The following is a 17395-nucleotide window of genomic DNA, read 5'->3' as shown; positions in this document are numbered from 1 at the left end:
GGTGGCGAATAGGTGCGGCGAGATTAATCGATGAGTCGATTTTCTTGGCCGACAGTGGTCGACTTTGTCAGTCGACGGTCGGCCAGTGAGGTACGTTGCTGTGGGAGGAAAAGCAGTCGCGTTTCGGCAGTGTTTTCAGCACCAGGAGGAACTCCTGGACGAGCTCGTTGAGTGTGGGAGACTGAGGGAAGGAGCCCAGTGTGGTAGAAAGTGCGGGGGCGCCCGTGGCGAGTGGGTGAAGAAAAGCGCCATTTCCAGAGATATTTCTCATACTCCTCTGTGTGTGCGTGTTGGAATGGAAAGATACGAGTGTGGTGTGAAAATCAAGTGAGAGACTTTCCGTGAACTCAGCCGGCAACAGTGTGCCCCACTTGGGCGTTCACCACCCAGTGCGCTTCGCGTCCGGACCGCTGAGTCATCGAGAGAGCCTGCGAAGAGGAAGGGTGCTGCTGGTGGACAAGAGTGACTTGGGACTTTTGCTGAGAAATGGCGTCGCTCAATGACAGACTGCTCGCGGCTCGGCACAGTTTGGCCGGGCAGGGCCTCGCCAAGTCCGTGTGCAAAGCCACCACCGAGGAGATGATTGGGCCCAAGAAGAAGCACTTAGACTGTGAGTATTGTGGGGCGCGCTCGACACAGGACACCATGTGGCGCCCTCCGTGGCACGTCCTTGAGAGAGAGTTTGGGAAAAGTCGGTCAGCGAATCGATAGAAAAGTCGCCTGCACGGCTGTCTCGCTCCCACACCCAGACTCCGTTCCGCGCTTTTCCAGCTGGCCGCCCTGCTCGGGGAGTCCAGTGACCAGGAGTGGTTGACGGCATTCCCCAGAGAAGCCCTGACACGCGGTCACTTTTGATGGCTTCCGAGTCTCTCTCTCGCTCCCAGAGGCGAAGAAACAGGTTTTCTGTGGCCGTCGCCTCGCTGGGTGTGTGCGGAGAAGAGTCTCTGATATGTTTGCACTGCGGGAACATACGATTCTCTCCCCAAATATCCACACAATCGCCGTCAACATTTTTCTGTCTGACGCCAAACCACCTTCTACGCAACATAGAATCGCCTCGGCTCTGCCTCTACGTCGGGGGGCGCGCGCTGACGTCATTGGCGAAAGGTCAGAGTAAGGAGAGCGCGAGGGAGAGGAGTCAGAGGGACGTGTAGAAATGCGAAGGGCCAAGGGGATCTGATCTGTGCGCTGAGAGGTGAAGGAACTGGCGTCTAGATTTCTGCCCCTTGTCTTGCCTCATAAAACTCAGAACAATGGGTCATGTTGCGAGATTTGTGCTCTTTCGGAAAATCCAATGGGAAAAAGAGATTTCCAAGCCACAGCAGCATTGGCGGCGGAAAATCTTACATGAACATAATTGAATGGGTGTTTGCAAATTGAATCCAACTAGACAGTCTTATCAGGTGCAATAATATTGGCATTTTCAAGTGCTTTATCAGTTTATCATGATTGAATCATGATTTTTCGCCCCTCTCTGTCACACTCATTTAGGTCGTGTGGCGCGGAGGTCATAAAATACGACTCAATATTGTTGGCAATTTACCGAAATATCACCACAATTTGGGAAGCTAGCGAAAGGCACAAACTTTGCATTGATTTTTCCGACGAGAAAGAGTACAGATGGCTGAGAAATGAGAGATGCAGAGATGTGTGTGTGTGTGTGAGAAATGTTGGAAATTCCTCGGAAGAGGAGCTCATCAGAGCGGAAAATCTGTCTGATGATCTCTGATCGGAAAGTGTTTGAATGCAACTAATTGCGGGCATTAAATTTCGTGTGGTGATTCCACAGCCATGGATTTTCTGGGTTTGCAAATTGAGTCAATTTGCCACACGATGGCAAAGATTTTCCCGGCGCATGCGTTGTGCTGTGGCGAACTTCTGGCACGAAGTGTTGTGGGTGAAAGGAGAGATTCACAGGGAGGGAAAACATTAGTCAGATTGGTGAGATGTGCGAGGAATTTGGGGGATTAGACGCGGGGCATGGAAGATGGGTAAAGAGTAGACGTGGATTACGTGAATTTTTGAACACAGAGTCTCTCCTGGCGGAGAAGCAGACGTGAATGGATGAAATTATTTCTGCATGAATTGACGGGGTCTGAGAGAGTGAGAGGCCTGAGAAGATTTCTGATGATGAGAGAATATGCCTGGTGAGAGAAATAGACAAAGACTTGTGAGGTCAAGGTTGTTCTTCGCCGTGTCGTCTTGTTTTTCTCCCACACAATGCTCTGAATGTGTTGTTGGAAAATTCCTCACAAAAGGATTCTGCCTACCTGAGACTGGGGATTGATTTCAGGCTTCCTGTCCAGGTCGATTACCTCAGAATTCCACTTTACAATATATTTGGTTTCGTCTATGTGTTTGCTGACATTCAAATTTTCAAACATTCCTCTTCACAGTGAGAGGAGTTAGAGGAAAAAGCGAGTGTTTTATTAGCATTTGAAAAGAGGGGTGAGCTAGAGAATTAATTAGTGACTCCTGTTCCTCTTTTGATTCTCATTCACAAACATTTTTTTTACGGGAGAGAAACGTGAGGGAAAAGAGAAAATTGTGATGGAAAACAACAATGTGTCATTCACATTGCGATTATAACAAATTACAGTGTCTTTGATTTAAATGAGAACACTGAAGCTGATCAAACTATTTTCTATTCTAAATTGTAAATGTAATTAATACAAACCAAAGTCATCAAGCTTAAATCGCAAAGGAAGAACTGAAACGGATTGTTGTTTCACAAATTTTTTGTAGTGTCCGAAAAATTTCTTAGCTACTGTATATTTTTTCATCTCTTTAGAAAAATTGTATTTCTCTTCTCGCGTGCTGGTGATACAATTTAATTTTTATCACTTTCATGGTGACACTTTTACACATATGAAAAGCGCACTGCCATTGTACAATTGTTGGACGCTATTTTAAACGTAGAAGGCAATCAGAGTTGTTGATGATTTGGTTTTGAGATGCTTTTCAGTCCTTTATGTGGTGAGAAAAATTTTCCACATACACTTAATCAACTCTGTGGTGGATAGAATTGTGCGTATGACTAAATGATGATACACATATTCAGTGTGTTTCGCACTCTATTTCATTCTTACATTTTATTTATTAGATTTGTGTGTTAAGAGAAGGCAGAAAGAGAGACAAAGAGGGGGAAGAGAGAGAGAGAGATGGAGTGAAATGTAACAAACCGGAAGCACTTGACCATTGAGAAGATGTTACTGTGTGCTTGCGATATATATATATATGTAGATATATAAGAAAATGTGAAGAGGGAATCAACAAGGTGTAATTGAATTGTTTAGAAGTCAATTGAAATCGCGGTGGTGTGTTGGTTGGTTAACATACCGAAAGAGTCGAAAGCGATACGGAACGGAGATTCTCTGAATTCCCTCTTCTGAATTTGCCATCAATTTACTGTGCCGAAGGTTCTTGGCGCAATGGCAAGAGAGCGACTCTTCCAGTGATTGATTGGTTAATTAAAAATTTGTCTCCACTCTTCTGAATAATTGATTGATTTCTACTGAGTTTTCATAGCACATTTTGGTGTGGATGAAGGAGTTTGTGTTCATATTCTCTCCGCACAGTGTTTGTTTATTGCTTTGCAATTATAATATGTTGCTGAAGAATTATATTGCTTCAAGTGACTTTTGTGAAACTCCGTGAAAATGAATTATGCAGGAAGGCTGAGGAGAAGGAATTTGTTCTTTTTCTCTTTCATTCTCAATGGAAAAATTCATCATTTCGTATAGAAATGACCATTTGTTGGGCACAGTGAAACGCCGAGAGGCCCTAAATTGTCCAATAACATTTTCTTTTCACTGTTTCTGATGTGAATCGGAGCGAAAAACAGTCCTAATCCCTTGGTGATGTGGTGTTTGTTTTTCTCTGTGCGAAACAACTCGATGTTCTTTATGAATAAAATCTCCTCCATTCACAGCCTCTGTCGCGACTTTTCCTTGCTGATTATATATCAATTGCTAGGGTTCACGAGAAGTCAATTTTTTATTTACTGTAGCGCTGCCGAGAATCGTGTGTTAGGTCTTCGAGGGAGGAAGGAAGGAGACCGCGCGAGTATGTGAGGAAAATTTACTGACTGTTACTGGTGTTTATCAGTCTTTCAACCTTGACTGCGTCAAGTGCTTCACGAGGGCGACATGGGCTAAGGAATTATAATTGGATATCTATATTGGGCCAAGATATTACACTCGTATGGTTGTGACGACAGCGCGCACAAACAGAGCACAGAAGAGAAGAGAGAGAGAGAGAGAAGTTGGTGAAAAAAGGGGCGAAGATTGAGTGCAATCAGAGCACAGAATATTGTGAATGGAGGAGGCGCAGAAAAAATTCGCGCCAGACTCTTTAAATTCCTGATAATCCCAAAAGTCGCACAGCGTTTGTGTCTGCAGAGAGTGAACAAAATGTGAAAAAAAAACGCGGAGAAAACAGAACGCGATAAGGCGGCCCTCATGAGATGCATTAGCGGGTAAAAAATATTCCCAAAACAGCATGAATTTGAGATTAATTTTTGTAATTGAAATTTAATCATCAGTGGGTGGTTTTTTGCTGTTCATGTGCTCTATTTCGGTGTTGTCTGTTTCTCTGGGAGTTGGTTTGTTGGGTTGAAATGGTGGAGAAAGTGTGAAAGGAAATAATATTTGGGGAGTAAAATGAGACACAGCACACAGAATTGTAGGGAAAAGACTATTTTTGGAGTCCTATTCGTGCGCAATTTCTCAATTCTGGGCCTTTTTCGTTTTGGACTTCCACGTAGCATAATGTGGGTGGAATTTTGGGTAATTTCATCTATTGAAATGAAACAGTGGTTAAGAGAATATGGAGAAATTTTATTGACTGTAAATGAAAGATTATGAGATAAATTTTCTATGATAGTTTCCGGTGGTTTGACCGAAAATCCCAATGGAAGAAAGAGGGAAAGAAAGAGAGAAGTCACTGGACGGTGGAGAGAGAGTCAAAGAGGCGTAGCTTAAGTCATACACAATCGATACAGCTGCCGATGGTTATTTTGCAGAGATGGAATTCTCGAGGAATCTCGTTTCTTCTTGGCACCGTTGTCACAACTCGATATCGTGCATTCAATCTGTTATTAATTCTTGAGAATTGAGATGCGCGCGAGTGCTTCATGATCAATTTGCAACATTGAATTACAGAATTGTTCGCCTATCGCGAAGGGAAAATGAATAAATTTCAGGCCAATTGTAAAATGGTATGACTCATCATCCGTATCATCATTTGGATTCTATCAATAATTGATTTTACATCCACAGCTTGTGGTGTTAAATTATGACCAAAAAAAACTGGTATTCACTGTGTTCTACTTTGTATGAGAATCTGCCAAACTGGTGGCATTTTCAGTGAATTTTATGGTTGAGAAAACCGTATAAAATTTTTATACAAAAGTCTCTGGCACTCGTGATTGGCTCGATAAGCTACACACTCTGGGTCTCTTTGAAATGGTTGGCATTTGCATTAAAATGATATCGCTTTTGCATCCATAAATGAGCGAATTGCGAATGTTTCTGCAGGGGAAATGGTGCAAATGGAATGAATATTTATTTCGATTTATGTCTTCATCAGTGGCTGAAAATGCATTTTGAATTATTAATTGTGTAATCAATCCACACGTTCTTGACCTTTGGGCATTGGCATTAGATTTCGTGGCCTCCTTCTATCGTATTGTGCTTTGAGTTAAACAGGAATTTGTGGGCGTTTTTCGCCCTATTCTGCTCTCTTATCTGAAGCAACAGTGACTAGAGAATGTTGGTTGGAAGCACACGACGTACAATGTTTTAATTTGATTGTGTGCGACAATCAATGACGAATTGCGAGACAATGAGGAAAAGTCTTGGGTGTACTGTCAACGAAAACACATAATTATCATAACATGTTTTTTTGTGGCTTTCTCACACCAGAAAGAATGTGTCACAAATGGAAAAGAAATGAAAAATAAGACAAGGTCGTTATTTTGGCGACAAGGAAAAAGGTTCCAAACTTGTCGTTCTTGCATTAATCTGACTCAACAAATTCGAGCGACCGTCAAAGAGTTGATGAGAAAGTCTCAAATGTACTTTTATTCTGATTTTTCTTGGCATTCTCGCTTGTCTTGTTGATGGAAAATTGCTAAGCCGGTGTGTATGTGTGTGTGTGTGTGTGTGTGTGAATGTTTAGAGAGAAAACATGAAAAATCAATGAAAATTGTAGTGTTGGTATTTTGAGAAATGAAGGAGGATGTTTTTCTCAAAACATATGACGATGTGTATTTAAAAGTGAGCGAGAAAGCGACTTCCAATGAAGATGTGAGTGTGCTATTTTGGGATTCTTTATGCATTTTCTTTATACAGGAAAGAAGGAGAGTTTCGGAGTGTATTTTCCATTCGTTGTGCCATTTTCTCTTCTCGTCTGAAGACTTTTCCCAAATGTATAAACATTTACATTTTAAATGGGCGTTTTGTACAAATTGATGTTAACATATTTTTTTTTCTTCCACTTCCATTACAGATTTAGTACACTGTACCAATGAGCCGAATGTGTCAATACCGCATTTGGCTAATTTACTCATTGAAAGATCACAAAATACCAATTGGGTGGTGGTCTATAAAGCTCTCATCACAGTCCATCATTTACTGGCATATGGAAATGAGGTGATAAATATAGTCATAAGCTAATCTTTATGCGCGTTTGGCAACTAATGAACGATATTTTCTTCTTTATCTCTTGCAGAGATTCATGCAATATTTAGCATCAAGTAATTCAACATTTAATTTAAGCAATTTCCTCGATAAAGGAGGTGTTCAAGGTGAATAGACAAACTTTATTCGCGAGACTATTCCTTCTTTCTGTACAATGCAAATTGAGTTTATCTGCTGCCTATACTAAAAGTGTTCTCGGAACATTTCTGTGATTTTATTGTTTCTCACTTGTTTCCGGCTAAAACTTACCTCACCATGTTTTTTTTTTTCTTTACTATTTATTCTCTGTACACAAAGAAGATAACATAATAATTTGTAATTGAGGTGATTGGTGAGATTTTTTTGTTAGTTCACTCAAATTTCCACTGTGCATATTGAATGTGATGTTATTATTGTCAATTTTATACTTTTTTTACTAATATTCAAACTAATGCAAACCTTTCTCTCTTTGTCCAAAATTGCAACATACTAAAAACCAAACCAAATATTGCAAAATAAAAATATCCGCTACAATAACCTAACCAAAACCTAAAGGAGCTGTTGGAGCACGCATTGGTAAGTTGGATGGATTTGAATTGTATAAAAGCTCGTCTCGTTTAAGAAAGCAAAATCACTTGAAATTTCCCAAAAGAAAAAAAAAATTGAGTGGCAAAGTAAATATTTGCACGAAAAGTGGCGCGCGAAGTACAGTCAAATTGCCGGCTGGAATTTGATGAAAATGACGGCCGTGTGTTTGCAATATAGCGGGATGTATACGAAGTAGAGAAGATGGATAATAATGATGGAACATTTTCAGATTTATCTTCAAGGGATAGTAGCATTGGTATGTCTTCACAAGTATTCTCATTGAGATTCTTCTCTCTTCTTTTTCTTTGCCACATATATGCAAACTATGTTACTCAAGTTCCTGCCATGATTTCTTTCGCTCTCTTTCCGCATAATTTCCTTAGACTTGACTTTAGTTGTGATTTATATTTCACAAGTTGAATCACTTCGCGAAGACACTCAACGGCATTGGAGAAAAGAAAAAAGAAGTATACAGTGATAATCTTATGTATACTGTCATTGTGTAAATAAAATAGTTTCGAGGCTATTTATAGCGAAAATTCTCGCTAAAATTAGTTGTGAAAAATGTAGGAACTTTTATGCACAACCAAGTGTTCGATTTGGAGTGATTCAATTTGTGTGTTATATAAAATGTTTGAAATTTGCGAAAAGAGATTAATGAATGATTACTGCCGATTGAGTTAACGATATTTGGCTAATTTCATATTATATTGTTTGTAGAGGGAAACCTAAATACATACATACATATATCTATATTTTTTGACTAGAAATGCGTGATATTTTTCTGTATACATCCTGCATATTTAAAGTGAAAGTGTCTGACATTTTTTTCTTACCTCTTCTGTAGTTATTATTTAATTTTACATGAAGTGTATACTTCTTCTGCGACTCCGTCTAATTTTATTTATAATGGTAAAATTATTCTGAGACGAAGATGAGGTGAAGAGAGAGAGCAAGAGGCTTTTAAAGATGGTTGTTATGAAAGAGAGTTGAGTAACTCCTGTGAAAGAGACAGTTACTTAAATATTTATATGCGCTCTGTATTGAACGAGAGAGTTGTGAATATATTTTGATATTTTGTATAGTTTTCGTTTTCCCTGTGTTTTGAGTCTTTGAATGGATTGCGCTGAATTTGTCTTTAATTTGTATTGAATTGCCTTTCTTCTCTGGCATTCTCTTGAAGGATACGATATGTCGCCCTTTATTCGGCGATATGCAAAATACTTAAACGAGAAGGCATTGTCCTACCGTACAGTGGCCTTTGACTTCTGCAAGATGAAGCGTGGCAAGGAGGAGGGCACCATCAGGACAATGAATGCTGACAAATTGCTGAAGACTCTGCCGGTGCTTCAGGCGCAGCTTGATGCTCTCCTCGAGTTTGACTGCACAGCGAATGACCTGACAAATGGTGAGTTGGTGTTGTGAGCATGTCTCGCATGCACTCTCATTGTCTGACCCTTTTTTTCTTTCGAATATGCGCTTCTTACAGGTGTTATCAGTATGTGCTTCACGCTACTCTTTCGCGATCTTATTCGACTGTTTGCATGCTACAATGATGGCATTATAAATCTGCTGGAGAAATACTTTGACATGAACAAGAAGCAGTGTCGCGATGCTCTGGACTTGTACAAGAAGTTCCTGGTGCGGATGGATCGCGTTGGGGAGTTCCTGAAGGTGGCGGAGAATATGGGCATTGATAAGGGTGAATTGCCGGACTTGACGAAGGCGCCCAGCTCTCTATTGGACGCCTTGGAGGGCCATTTGGCGTTCTTGGAGGGCAAGAAGGGCTCAGCCGCCAATACACCCACTCAGACAGCGAGGTACACACTTACTTTATTCTCTTTCCATCTCGCAACACACGTTTTTATGCACATTGCTCGTGAAGTCAAGTCTAGACATACCTTTAGTCATACATTTGTATATCATTTATCTGAAAGTAGAGCACAATTGTGGCATTATATATTTTTTCATTAGAGAATAGTGATGTAATATCTAGCCTAGTGATATTCACAATAGTAATAATTTTCTTTTATTTCTCTTTTTTTCTTCCCGATTTGTTTTCTTCTCCTCAACCTCGACAAATCTCTCAACCTGTGTTCTCCCTTCACGTGAACGAAACATCCTATATATTGTGTGTGTGCAATTTGCTTAAAAAAACTTTTCTGTGTGTAACTTTATTGTTAAACTCTTGGTGTAAATTTGCGTATTCATTTTGTTGGTCAACCGTGTAAATTGAACGATATTTTTTGTGTAAACAATTTTGACGATATATTTTTTTTAAAATTTAATTTTGTAACACCGCTTGAAACGTTACTTTTACCTCTTTATTTGACCATTTAATGTTTTTTTTTCCTCTTTGTCACACTTTTGCTGCTGAAAATACTATGTTGATTGTTTAATTTCCTTTTATTCCCTGTGTTGCTGGTATTTGTAAACTCTGCCAACACACACTTTCACAATATATATGTTTTTCTGTGAACAATTGCTCCCTATCACACCTCAAATCCACCCCCGCCAAATTCACCATCACGGCCAACACACGAATACACGGCACACAATACAATCAACAACAAAAAATGATTGTGTAGCAACCAAAAGAACGTAAAGAGTGGTGTGTCTGCCCTCTCTTCTACCAGTTCATCGTTTGGAACGGCTGCAGCGTCGGCACGATTTGATAATCACACAAATGGGATCGATGAGGCGCTCAAGGCCCAGGCGCTGGCGGAAGAGGAAGCCGCAATGAACCAGTACAAGGTGTGTTGCTCCCTCAACCTTTTGACCATAGCTGGAAACAGAACCCTATTGCTGCCCTTTTCGCAGTGCCTTGCTGTGCGAATCGCCGGCTTTACTCTGTGAGCGATTGATAAAGTCGTTGCGAAAAGGGTCAATTGTTGACCTGGTGCAAGTTTCAGCACATTAAAAATATAATTTCTTCAATTTTTTTAGTTCATTTGAGAAAGATCGCGAAACTATCCAATGATATTCAAAAGAAGGACTTTTCGAGAGGGATTTTCCGTATTTTTGATGATCTTAGGCTCATTTAAAGATCTTTCGCATTGCTATAATTAAAGCAATGACAATCAATTTAATATAATTCGCTAAAAGATATCCACATTTCGAGAATTAAGTAATTGAATTGAAGTTTTGACAATATTAGGATTTCATTGGGCAAATTTTTGAACTAAATTGAGTTAAATTTGCCGCATTTCACATTATTAATCTGCTTTTATTAACTTATCAATGTCCTTTTCCTGCTTACAGTCGAAAGTTTCGTCACCCGGTGGCCCCAATTCATCCACAAATCCCTTCCTATCATCACCACCGGCCACACAGACGTCAGCCCCGATTGTGGATCTGTTCGGGGGCTCGCCGAGTGGCGAGGGCGCGGCGAAGGCGAGTGAAGCCATTCCTTCAGCATCGTCCAAGGCCTCGGATGATCTACTCCAGTTGGGCAATCCCTTCGCTGACATCTTCTCGGCACCGCCAACTGCCACCACGGCGGCTCCTGTGGTGCCCGGCATGGCCCAGCAAGCGCCCGCTGGCAATATGTGGATGAGCAATGGTGAGACAGGCATTTTCCATTTGCCCGCAATTTCTCGGATTTTATTTGTCAATCTCATTCGTGGAAGAATTATGTGTGAAACATCAAAAATTATTCTGATATGAATCACACATTCTATATGCTGTGGTTATCGGGAAAAAATATCAGCATTAACATGTGTCTTGTCTGTGTGCTGTTTCCCACATTAGGATTCAATGGAACAGCTGGCGCTGCTCCACAAGGAGGCAACACATTCGTCTCGGACAGCAATTTCTCCTCAGTGTTTGGATCAACAGAACCTGCTGGTGAGTATCGTGAGGAGGAGATTGCGAAGAATAACATAGAGATCATCACTCACGTGATTATTTTGAGTGCAGTGTGAGAATCACAGCATTATATCTTTTCCTTTTCTAACCCACGAAGAAGAGTGAATTAATTTCCATCGTAAGGCATATAATAATGTATATCCCTCGACCCCGCTCTTGCAAAAGCCAATGATATTATAAATATGGGAGTAATTTCTAACTTGATATGCGGTAGTGCATGAAAGTTTGAATATGACAAAGAGAGACTGTTATAACCTTAGGAGAAGTTTGCTCAGGATAATGTTTTACAATGATAACGATATATATGGATTTAAATGAAAAGTAATGCACGTGGGATAATCATGTTGAAGCATTTCCCTCCACATAGAAGACCTTTGAGTTTTTGACCCGACCACAGAACCCCTGAGTTGAGACAAAAAGAGGATCCTCTTGGAACTGGTAGAGAGAATTTCAGGAATGTGCTTCTTTCTCATCATTTTCTTCTTCTTTCATCTTCCCCATCCTGAACACTGTGTTGAAAATGGACGAAATGATATCCTCTGGCACGCACGTAATCTCTCCCGCGATGGTTATCGTTGCACGCAGCCATGGAGAATCCCTTCATGCTGGGCGACGGTGGAGCGGCGATGGGCCAGAAGCAAGGTGATGATCTGGGTGTGAGTGGTGGAGGTGGTGGTGTGGGTGGAGGGCAGGCGCAGGCTGGCAGAGCGACTGGTCCACCCGGACGCCCGCCGCCGCCGGGAACAGCCTCGCCGGCCAAGAGTGCTTTTGACGATCTCAATGACACCATCCGCATGGCGTTGGGCACGGAGTCGCCCGCGAAGGTGGCCGCAGCTCAGTCGCAAATGCCAGCCATGCCGCCGTCTTCCGCTGTGGCGTCCGGATATCCTGGTGGAGCAGCTGTCTTTGCGTCGCCCGCTAAGCAGCCACTTGTCCAAGGAGGTCTCGTTGTTTCGTTGCTTTTGTTGCTTGCTCAATGTCCTTGTCTGTGTTTCTTGTCCATTTCATCCATTTTTTTCTTTATCTATCGTGCATCTATTAGTAGATTTCGGACTTTATTTTGCGCTCCATCGTTTGAGGTACTCATGTGTTTTCCACTTGTTGGAATTGGAGGAAGAGAAATCATTCATCATCATCGTGCTTCTTTTTCTCATCACTTTTCGCACTGTTTCCTAGTGCTTTTCTCGAGAGGGACAAATAGAGAAAGAGAGAGAGTTTGAGGATGAGAAGGAATTAAGTTACTGCTGCTCAATTGGCTTTTCATTATTATCAACTTATCTCTCGTCATTCTATGATTTACTCCACAATTCATCCTCTTTTCCTCTTTGATTTTTTTTCTTACAACACTGAACAACAGAAGTGCTCTTAAGACATTGAGATAGAGATTCTTTTAAAGTTGTCTCTCTTTAATATGATTTGTGTTATGTGAAAATGCTTTTACAATGCTTATCCCAGTTGTTGAAATGCTTTTAACATATACACAATTAGAGAAGTAAGAGCGAGAGAGGTTAGTAGATATAGAGTCTCTTAATTAGTATATGGTAGTTTTTTTCTGGCAGAAGAATGATGACATACATAGCAGTGAGAGAAAGAGAGAGGATTCATTAGCTTCTGTAGGCACTCTTTAGCCATTGTTGGGTCACAGATAAATTACACACACGTATTGCGGGTTAGAAGTAAAATTTCATTAATTTTTGTCACATTGCGAGAGGTTGGGAGAGTTGAGATAACAACTATTCTTCTTTTGTGCACCACAAACATCTATTCACCATGTTATATGTTTCGTTATTATGTTCTTTTTCTTACTTTAGTCACTAAAATGATGTCATCACTCATGGTTTATTTGTTTATTTAGAACATATATGAATAACACTTTATAATCACAATCATACCTCATTTTTTTCTCAAGTCTCTAACATTCTTAGTGTTGTTTATTTTTAGATGAAAGCCATAGAAAGAAGGATTTTTTTTTTAAAATTATTAACCCTATTAAAGTCCTCATTTAACATGTGGGTTTGGTTGTTTTGTCCATATTTAGTGAAATTCGACTAGATTATATTATATATAAATATATTTGTTTCCCTTTGATTTAATTTTATTTGACTAACAAGAACACACATATTAATGGAATATTTCTATTTTCTCTTTTTCCCTCCCTTCTCGTCATCCGCCCACAAAATAATGAACATGACAAAATCTACCCTGGCACATACAAACACAACACCACACAACACAACACATCATCATGCTAAAAAAATGAATGTATCCACACCACCAAAAACCCCCTCGAACAAAATACCATCGTCATCGTGGACGTGGGGGTGCATTGAAATTGGGTGGTGCGTGAATTAACCATCACAATGTATACTGTGTAAAATATATAAAACCCCGCGCCTCATACATTCTGGTGGGGTTGGCATTGGGATGGTACTTGGCATATTACATATAAATCCATATGAATTGAATGGACTACGGAATAATCCGCCCACACACGCCCAAAATTGCGCTGGTGATGAAATGTGACATGACAAAAAATACGCATCCGCCGCATATGCAAAAAGGGTTCGATGCACTGGGGGACGTACTAAAACCGGGCACTCTCGGTGGTGCAGCTGGTCTCACGGCTCAAACAAGTGGTCTCCCATCTGCAGGTCCACAGGCGGCTGGCCAGGCGGCTCAGCCCACGTCGGCGACAGGCAAAGTGCTCACCGGCGACCTGGACAGCTCCTTGGCATCTCTCGCTGAAAATCTCACCATCAACAAGAGCGCCTCGGCTCAAGTGAAGTGAGTATAGAGATTGAGATGCAATCCTGATTGAATTAAGCACTGCTGAAGTTAGTTTGTTGTGAAAGGAGAGTAACTAAGTAAAGTGGTTTTACCATCAACTAGAGGGAGAATTTAATGAGAAGGGACTAAGATTAGTGGTCAGGATAATATAATTCGCAATCCTGTCTGTCACATCCCTAATTGACCGCCTAAGCTAATCAGGGCGAAAGCTGGCTAACTTTCTTCTCTAATCTCTCAGGGGCGGCATGCAGTGGAACTCCCCGAAGAATGCGGCAAAGCCGGGGGCAAATTGGACACCACAGCCAATGGCGGCGACAACTGGAGCAGGATATCGTCCAATGGTGAGTGCTAGTACTGTTTATATTGCTCGCTATGCACTTTTGAGACAACTCCCTGGAGAGAGTCTTGCCATGGAATGGAGAGGGAGAGAGAGAGAGACACACACTACAATATAAGGCACTGTAAATTGTATTTACTTATAATTTTTCTAACGACTCTAATTTTCTCAATGAAGAAGAAAAGAGAACATTTTGATTTGCAAAGAGAATTTTTTTTCTTCTACTGTAAATAATTCTTTACTTTATGACTTCACATTAATTCTCTGTCTTATTTAGTTTTATATATAATCTCACTTTCTCTTCTAATACAAATTTTGTTGTTGTTGTGATTTGAAAGTTAAACATTTTGGTTGCATTTTCCGCGAATTTTTTTTTCTTTTTCTTTTCGGTTATTATGTTTATGTGTGGTAGGCGCAAGGCATGCCAGTTCCTCCAAGTCCCAGCACAATACATCCGTTAGTACACGCTCCTTTTCCCGCTATGACACCGTTCCTGAATCAGGTAAGATCAGAGACATTGTGGAGATGATTAACTCTCTCCTATATTGTCGTGTGTCATAGTTTGTTGTTGTTGTTTTTCTTTCTGTGAATGTTTTCTTGGAAAAAGAGCGAAGAGACAAAAAAGTGCGGTGCTGGAAATCTCTCTATTTATCTCTGTGTATCGTTCTCCTTCTTTTTGGATGGTGATTTGTGTCATGCATTTTATCGGATGAACTCGATTATCTTGCTACTTGTGCGTGCTTCAGTGCGATAAAATGCGACTGACAGTATTATGTTGTTGTTGTTGTCTGTTGTGAATCTTTTCTACACATGTTCTTATCTGTATCTGTTGGTGTTGGGATTGAGGGTGGATTTGCGCGTTGTGACTTGCTGGAGGCGCTGGATTGTGATTCGTGCTCTCTTGTCTTTGCAGCAGGGAATGGCGCCCATGAGACCACCGATGATGGGGGCTCCGATGGCGGGTGCGATGCCGGGAATGATGCCAGGACAGCCTGGCATGGCGGGAATGATGGCACAGCCACAGGCGCCGGGCATGATGGTGCCTCAGGGACAGGTGGCTCCCACTCAGGCTCCCACTGGAGTTCCTCAGCAGGCCAATGTCCAGCTTGATCCATTTGGAGCCCTCTAAAGGGGGTGTCCTGACTCAAATCACAGGTGAGTTCTGTCACATCCAGACAAGAGGCCAAATCAATATTGATGCAACATTCTTCCATCTTTGCAGTTAATTATTTATTCGTCCGGGTTCGAGAAAGGAATGCAACTCAATTTTTCTTGGAAATAACGAGAGCCAGAGAGAACAGAGCGAGAGAGAATAGAAAATTCTCTAGAAGAGAAAGTAGAATCTAAGTTCTTGTTGAAACAAAACAAAAAAAAAATCATTGAACATCTCTATACAGCAAATTTAGAATCCACTTAGAGAGGGACTTTCATTTGATATGGATTTAGGGATACGTTCGAAACGAATTTCTGTGCATAGGATGCAAATTGCATCAAGATTTTTCCTTTGCCTCATTGTTACGTAATTTTTCTTGTACATTCATCACCGCGTGGAATTGTGGAGGGAGAATTCTTGTTGAGACCACCAAAAGAAGATAGAAGAAAGGTGAAGAGAAATGTTAGTAAAAATCATCATTCCAGTAATTTTACTTCAGCAAAAGCGATAGTGAAGAGCAACGTTTTATCTTTTCTCTGCAGAAAACATTAAATAAATGAAAAAAAGATGGTCATTCAGTATTTAATAGTGAGGATGTAATTTAAGAGGATGTATAATCTTTTCTGTAGAACGTAGTTGAAGTCGATTGGCACACAGAGTAGTTGACGATAAGGGAGATGTGAATGAGTTAGAGATAATTGTGCCATTTTGCAGTGGAGCGCTAAAGATATGCATAATTGTGAGACTGCAAAAGATTTGTCTGTTTAATCGAATACTGACTCTTTTGTGATTTAGTTTTTCATCGATGGTGTTATATTTTTTGGGAAGACAAACACACGCGATAGAGAAATGGCAAAACAGAACATGGTTTAACAACGTCATTTGTTGATGCATGAATTAATTATTTATTTTCGCATTCTCTTAATTCACAAGCATGAAGGAAAAAAAATTGTAAAGATGTAAACTGCTAAAAAGTAAAAGAAGAAGATATTTAATGATGCAAAATGTTCCTCGACAATAAATTTATCAAAAAAAAAAAATGAAATGAAATGAATCACACACAAGAGAGAAAGAAGCTATAATTGAAGGGAATTTTCAGTGGATGGAAGAAGAAACACTGAAATATGAATTGAAATAATTGATATGGATTATTAGGAAGTGGTTAAAGAATGACTAAAATATTCTTATTGACTTTGATTGAATCATAGTGAGAAATAGTGAATGAAGTAATTTACTCTAAGTTAATTATACATACGAAAATTGTATATAAATGATTTATTATATATATTTTTCTATTATTTTTTCCACCCTCTCCCGCAAGAATTATTTTCGAGGAATATTTATAGAGATGAATATATATTATTTTTTACGTTTAATTATTGAAATTGTAGAGAGACAAAGAAATTTATTGAAGAGATAAAATAAATAAAAAAATATGTATATGGACTATAAATATTATATATATATATATATGAAAAAAGTATGGAAATGAGAAAACATGAAAAAGTAAAGATGCAAATATAACGTATTTTATGTTAACGTGTTGCAAGAAGAAGAAGGAAAGGGAGAAGAAAAAGTTATTACGTAGATTACGCAAATTTATTCATTGCATTAATTACTGAAAAAAATTATATCAAATATAAATACAAGATGAAGAGATATGAAATATATATTATATATAGTATATATATTGACAATGTGTTACGTAAAATACAAAAGGGAGCGATTAAGGGCAGATGCATGGAGTCAGTTGAGAACACAGAGAATGGCAGTGGATGAAAGAAAGCCTGTGCAGATGATGAGGCGGGAGAGATGCTTGGAGACCTCATGAAAATCACATGTGTAAAATATAGTGACAAAGGAAGGAGGCGCGCGAGGACGCTTCTCTCGGGAGGAAATTGTGAGAGAGGAGTTTCAATGGAAGGGAAAATTGAAATATATAAATGTAGCTTGAATCAAAACAATGGAGTGTCTTTGCTCTAG

The 17395-nt window shown here is 40.0% G+C and overlaps 1 protein-coding gene across 11 annotated transcripts; it reads left to right on the top strand.

The window, feature by feature from the left end:
• Window positions 1–72: 72 nt before the first annotated feature.
• LOC132265362 (phosphatidylinositol-binding clathrin assembly protein LAP) lies at window positions 73–16882 on the top strand. 11 transcript variants are annotated; one of them, XM_059765977.1, is made up of 16 exons: window positions 73–610; window positions 6511–6653; window positions 6733–6808; window positions 7236–7256; window positions 7498–7524; window positions 8452–8676; window positions 8758–9088; window positions 9905–10022; window positions 10530–10830; window positions 11019–11114; window positions 11721–11777; window positions 13697–13919; window positions 14161–14263; window positions 14672–14761; window positions 15173–15414; window positions 15482–16882. In XM_059765977.1, the coding sequence occupies exons 1-15, from the start codon at window positions 487–489 to the stop codon at window positions 15386–15388; spliced, it is 2151 nt and encodes a 716-aa protein (XP_059621960.1). In that variant the 5' UTR covers window positions 73–486; the 3' UTR covers window positions 15389–15414; window positions 15482–16882. The 11 variants fall into 11 exon arrangements, with proteins under 11 accessions (XP_059621960.1, XP_059621964.1, XP_059621957.1 ...); XM_059765981.1 differs by having other exon boundaries at window positions 9857–10022; window positions 13787–13919; XM_059765974.1 differs by having other exon boundaries at window positions 9857–10022.
• Window positions 16883–17395: the final 513 nt, after the last annotated feature.

The sequence above is a fragment of the Phlebotomus argentipes genome, unplaced genomic scaffold (genome assembly GCF_947086385.1).
Source record: "Phlebotomus argentipes unplaced genomic scaffold, Phlebotomus argentipes genome assembly contig_2, whole genome shotgun sequence".
NCBI lineage: Eukaryota > Metazoa > Arthropoda > Insecta > Diptera > Psychodidae > Phlebotomus > Phlebotomus argentipes.
This window is presented reverse-complemented; position numbering and strand designations above follow the sequence as displayed.

Coding starts and splice junctions, on each gene's coding strand:
- LOC132265362 (XM_059765974.1), top strand. CDS start 487: ATGGCGTCGCTCAATGACAGACTGCTCGCGGCTCGGCACAGTTTGGCC. Junction 14,264..14,671: donor GAGCAGGATATCGTCCAATG/GTGAGTGCTAGT, acceptor TATGTGTGGTAG/GCGCAAGGCATGCCAGTTCC. Junction 14,762..15,172: donor TGACACCGTTCCTGAATCAG/GTAAGATCAGAG, acceptor TTGTCTTTGCAG/CAGGGAATGGCGCCCATGAG.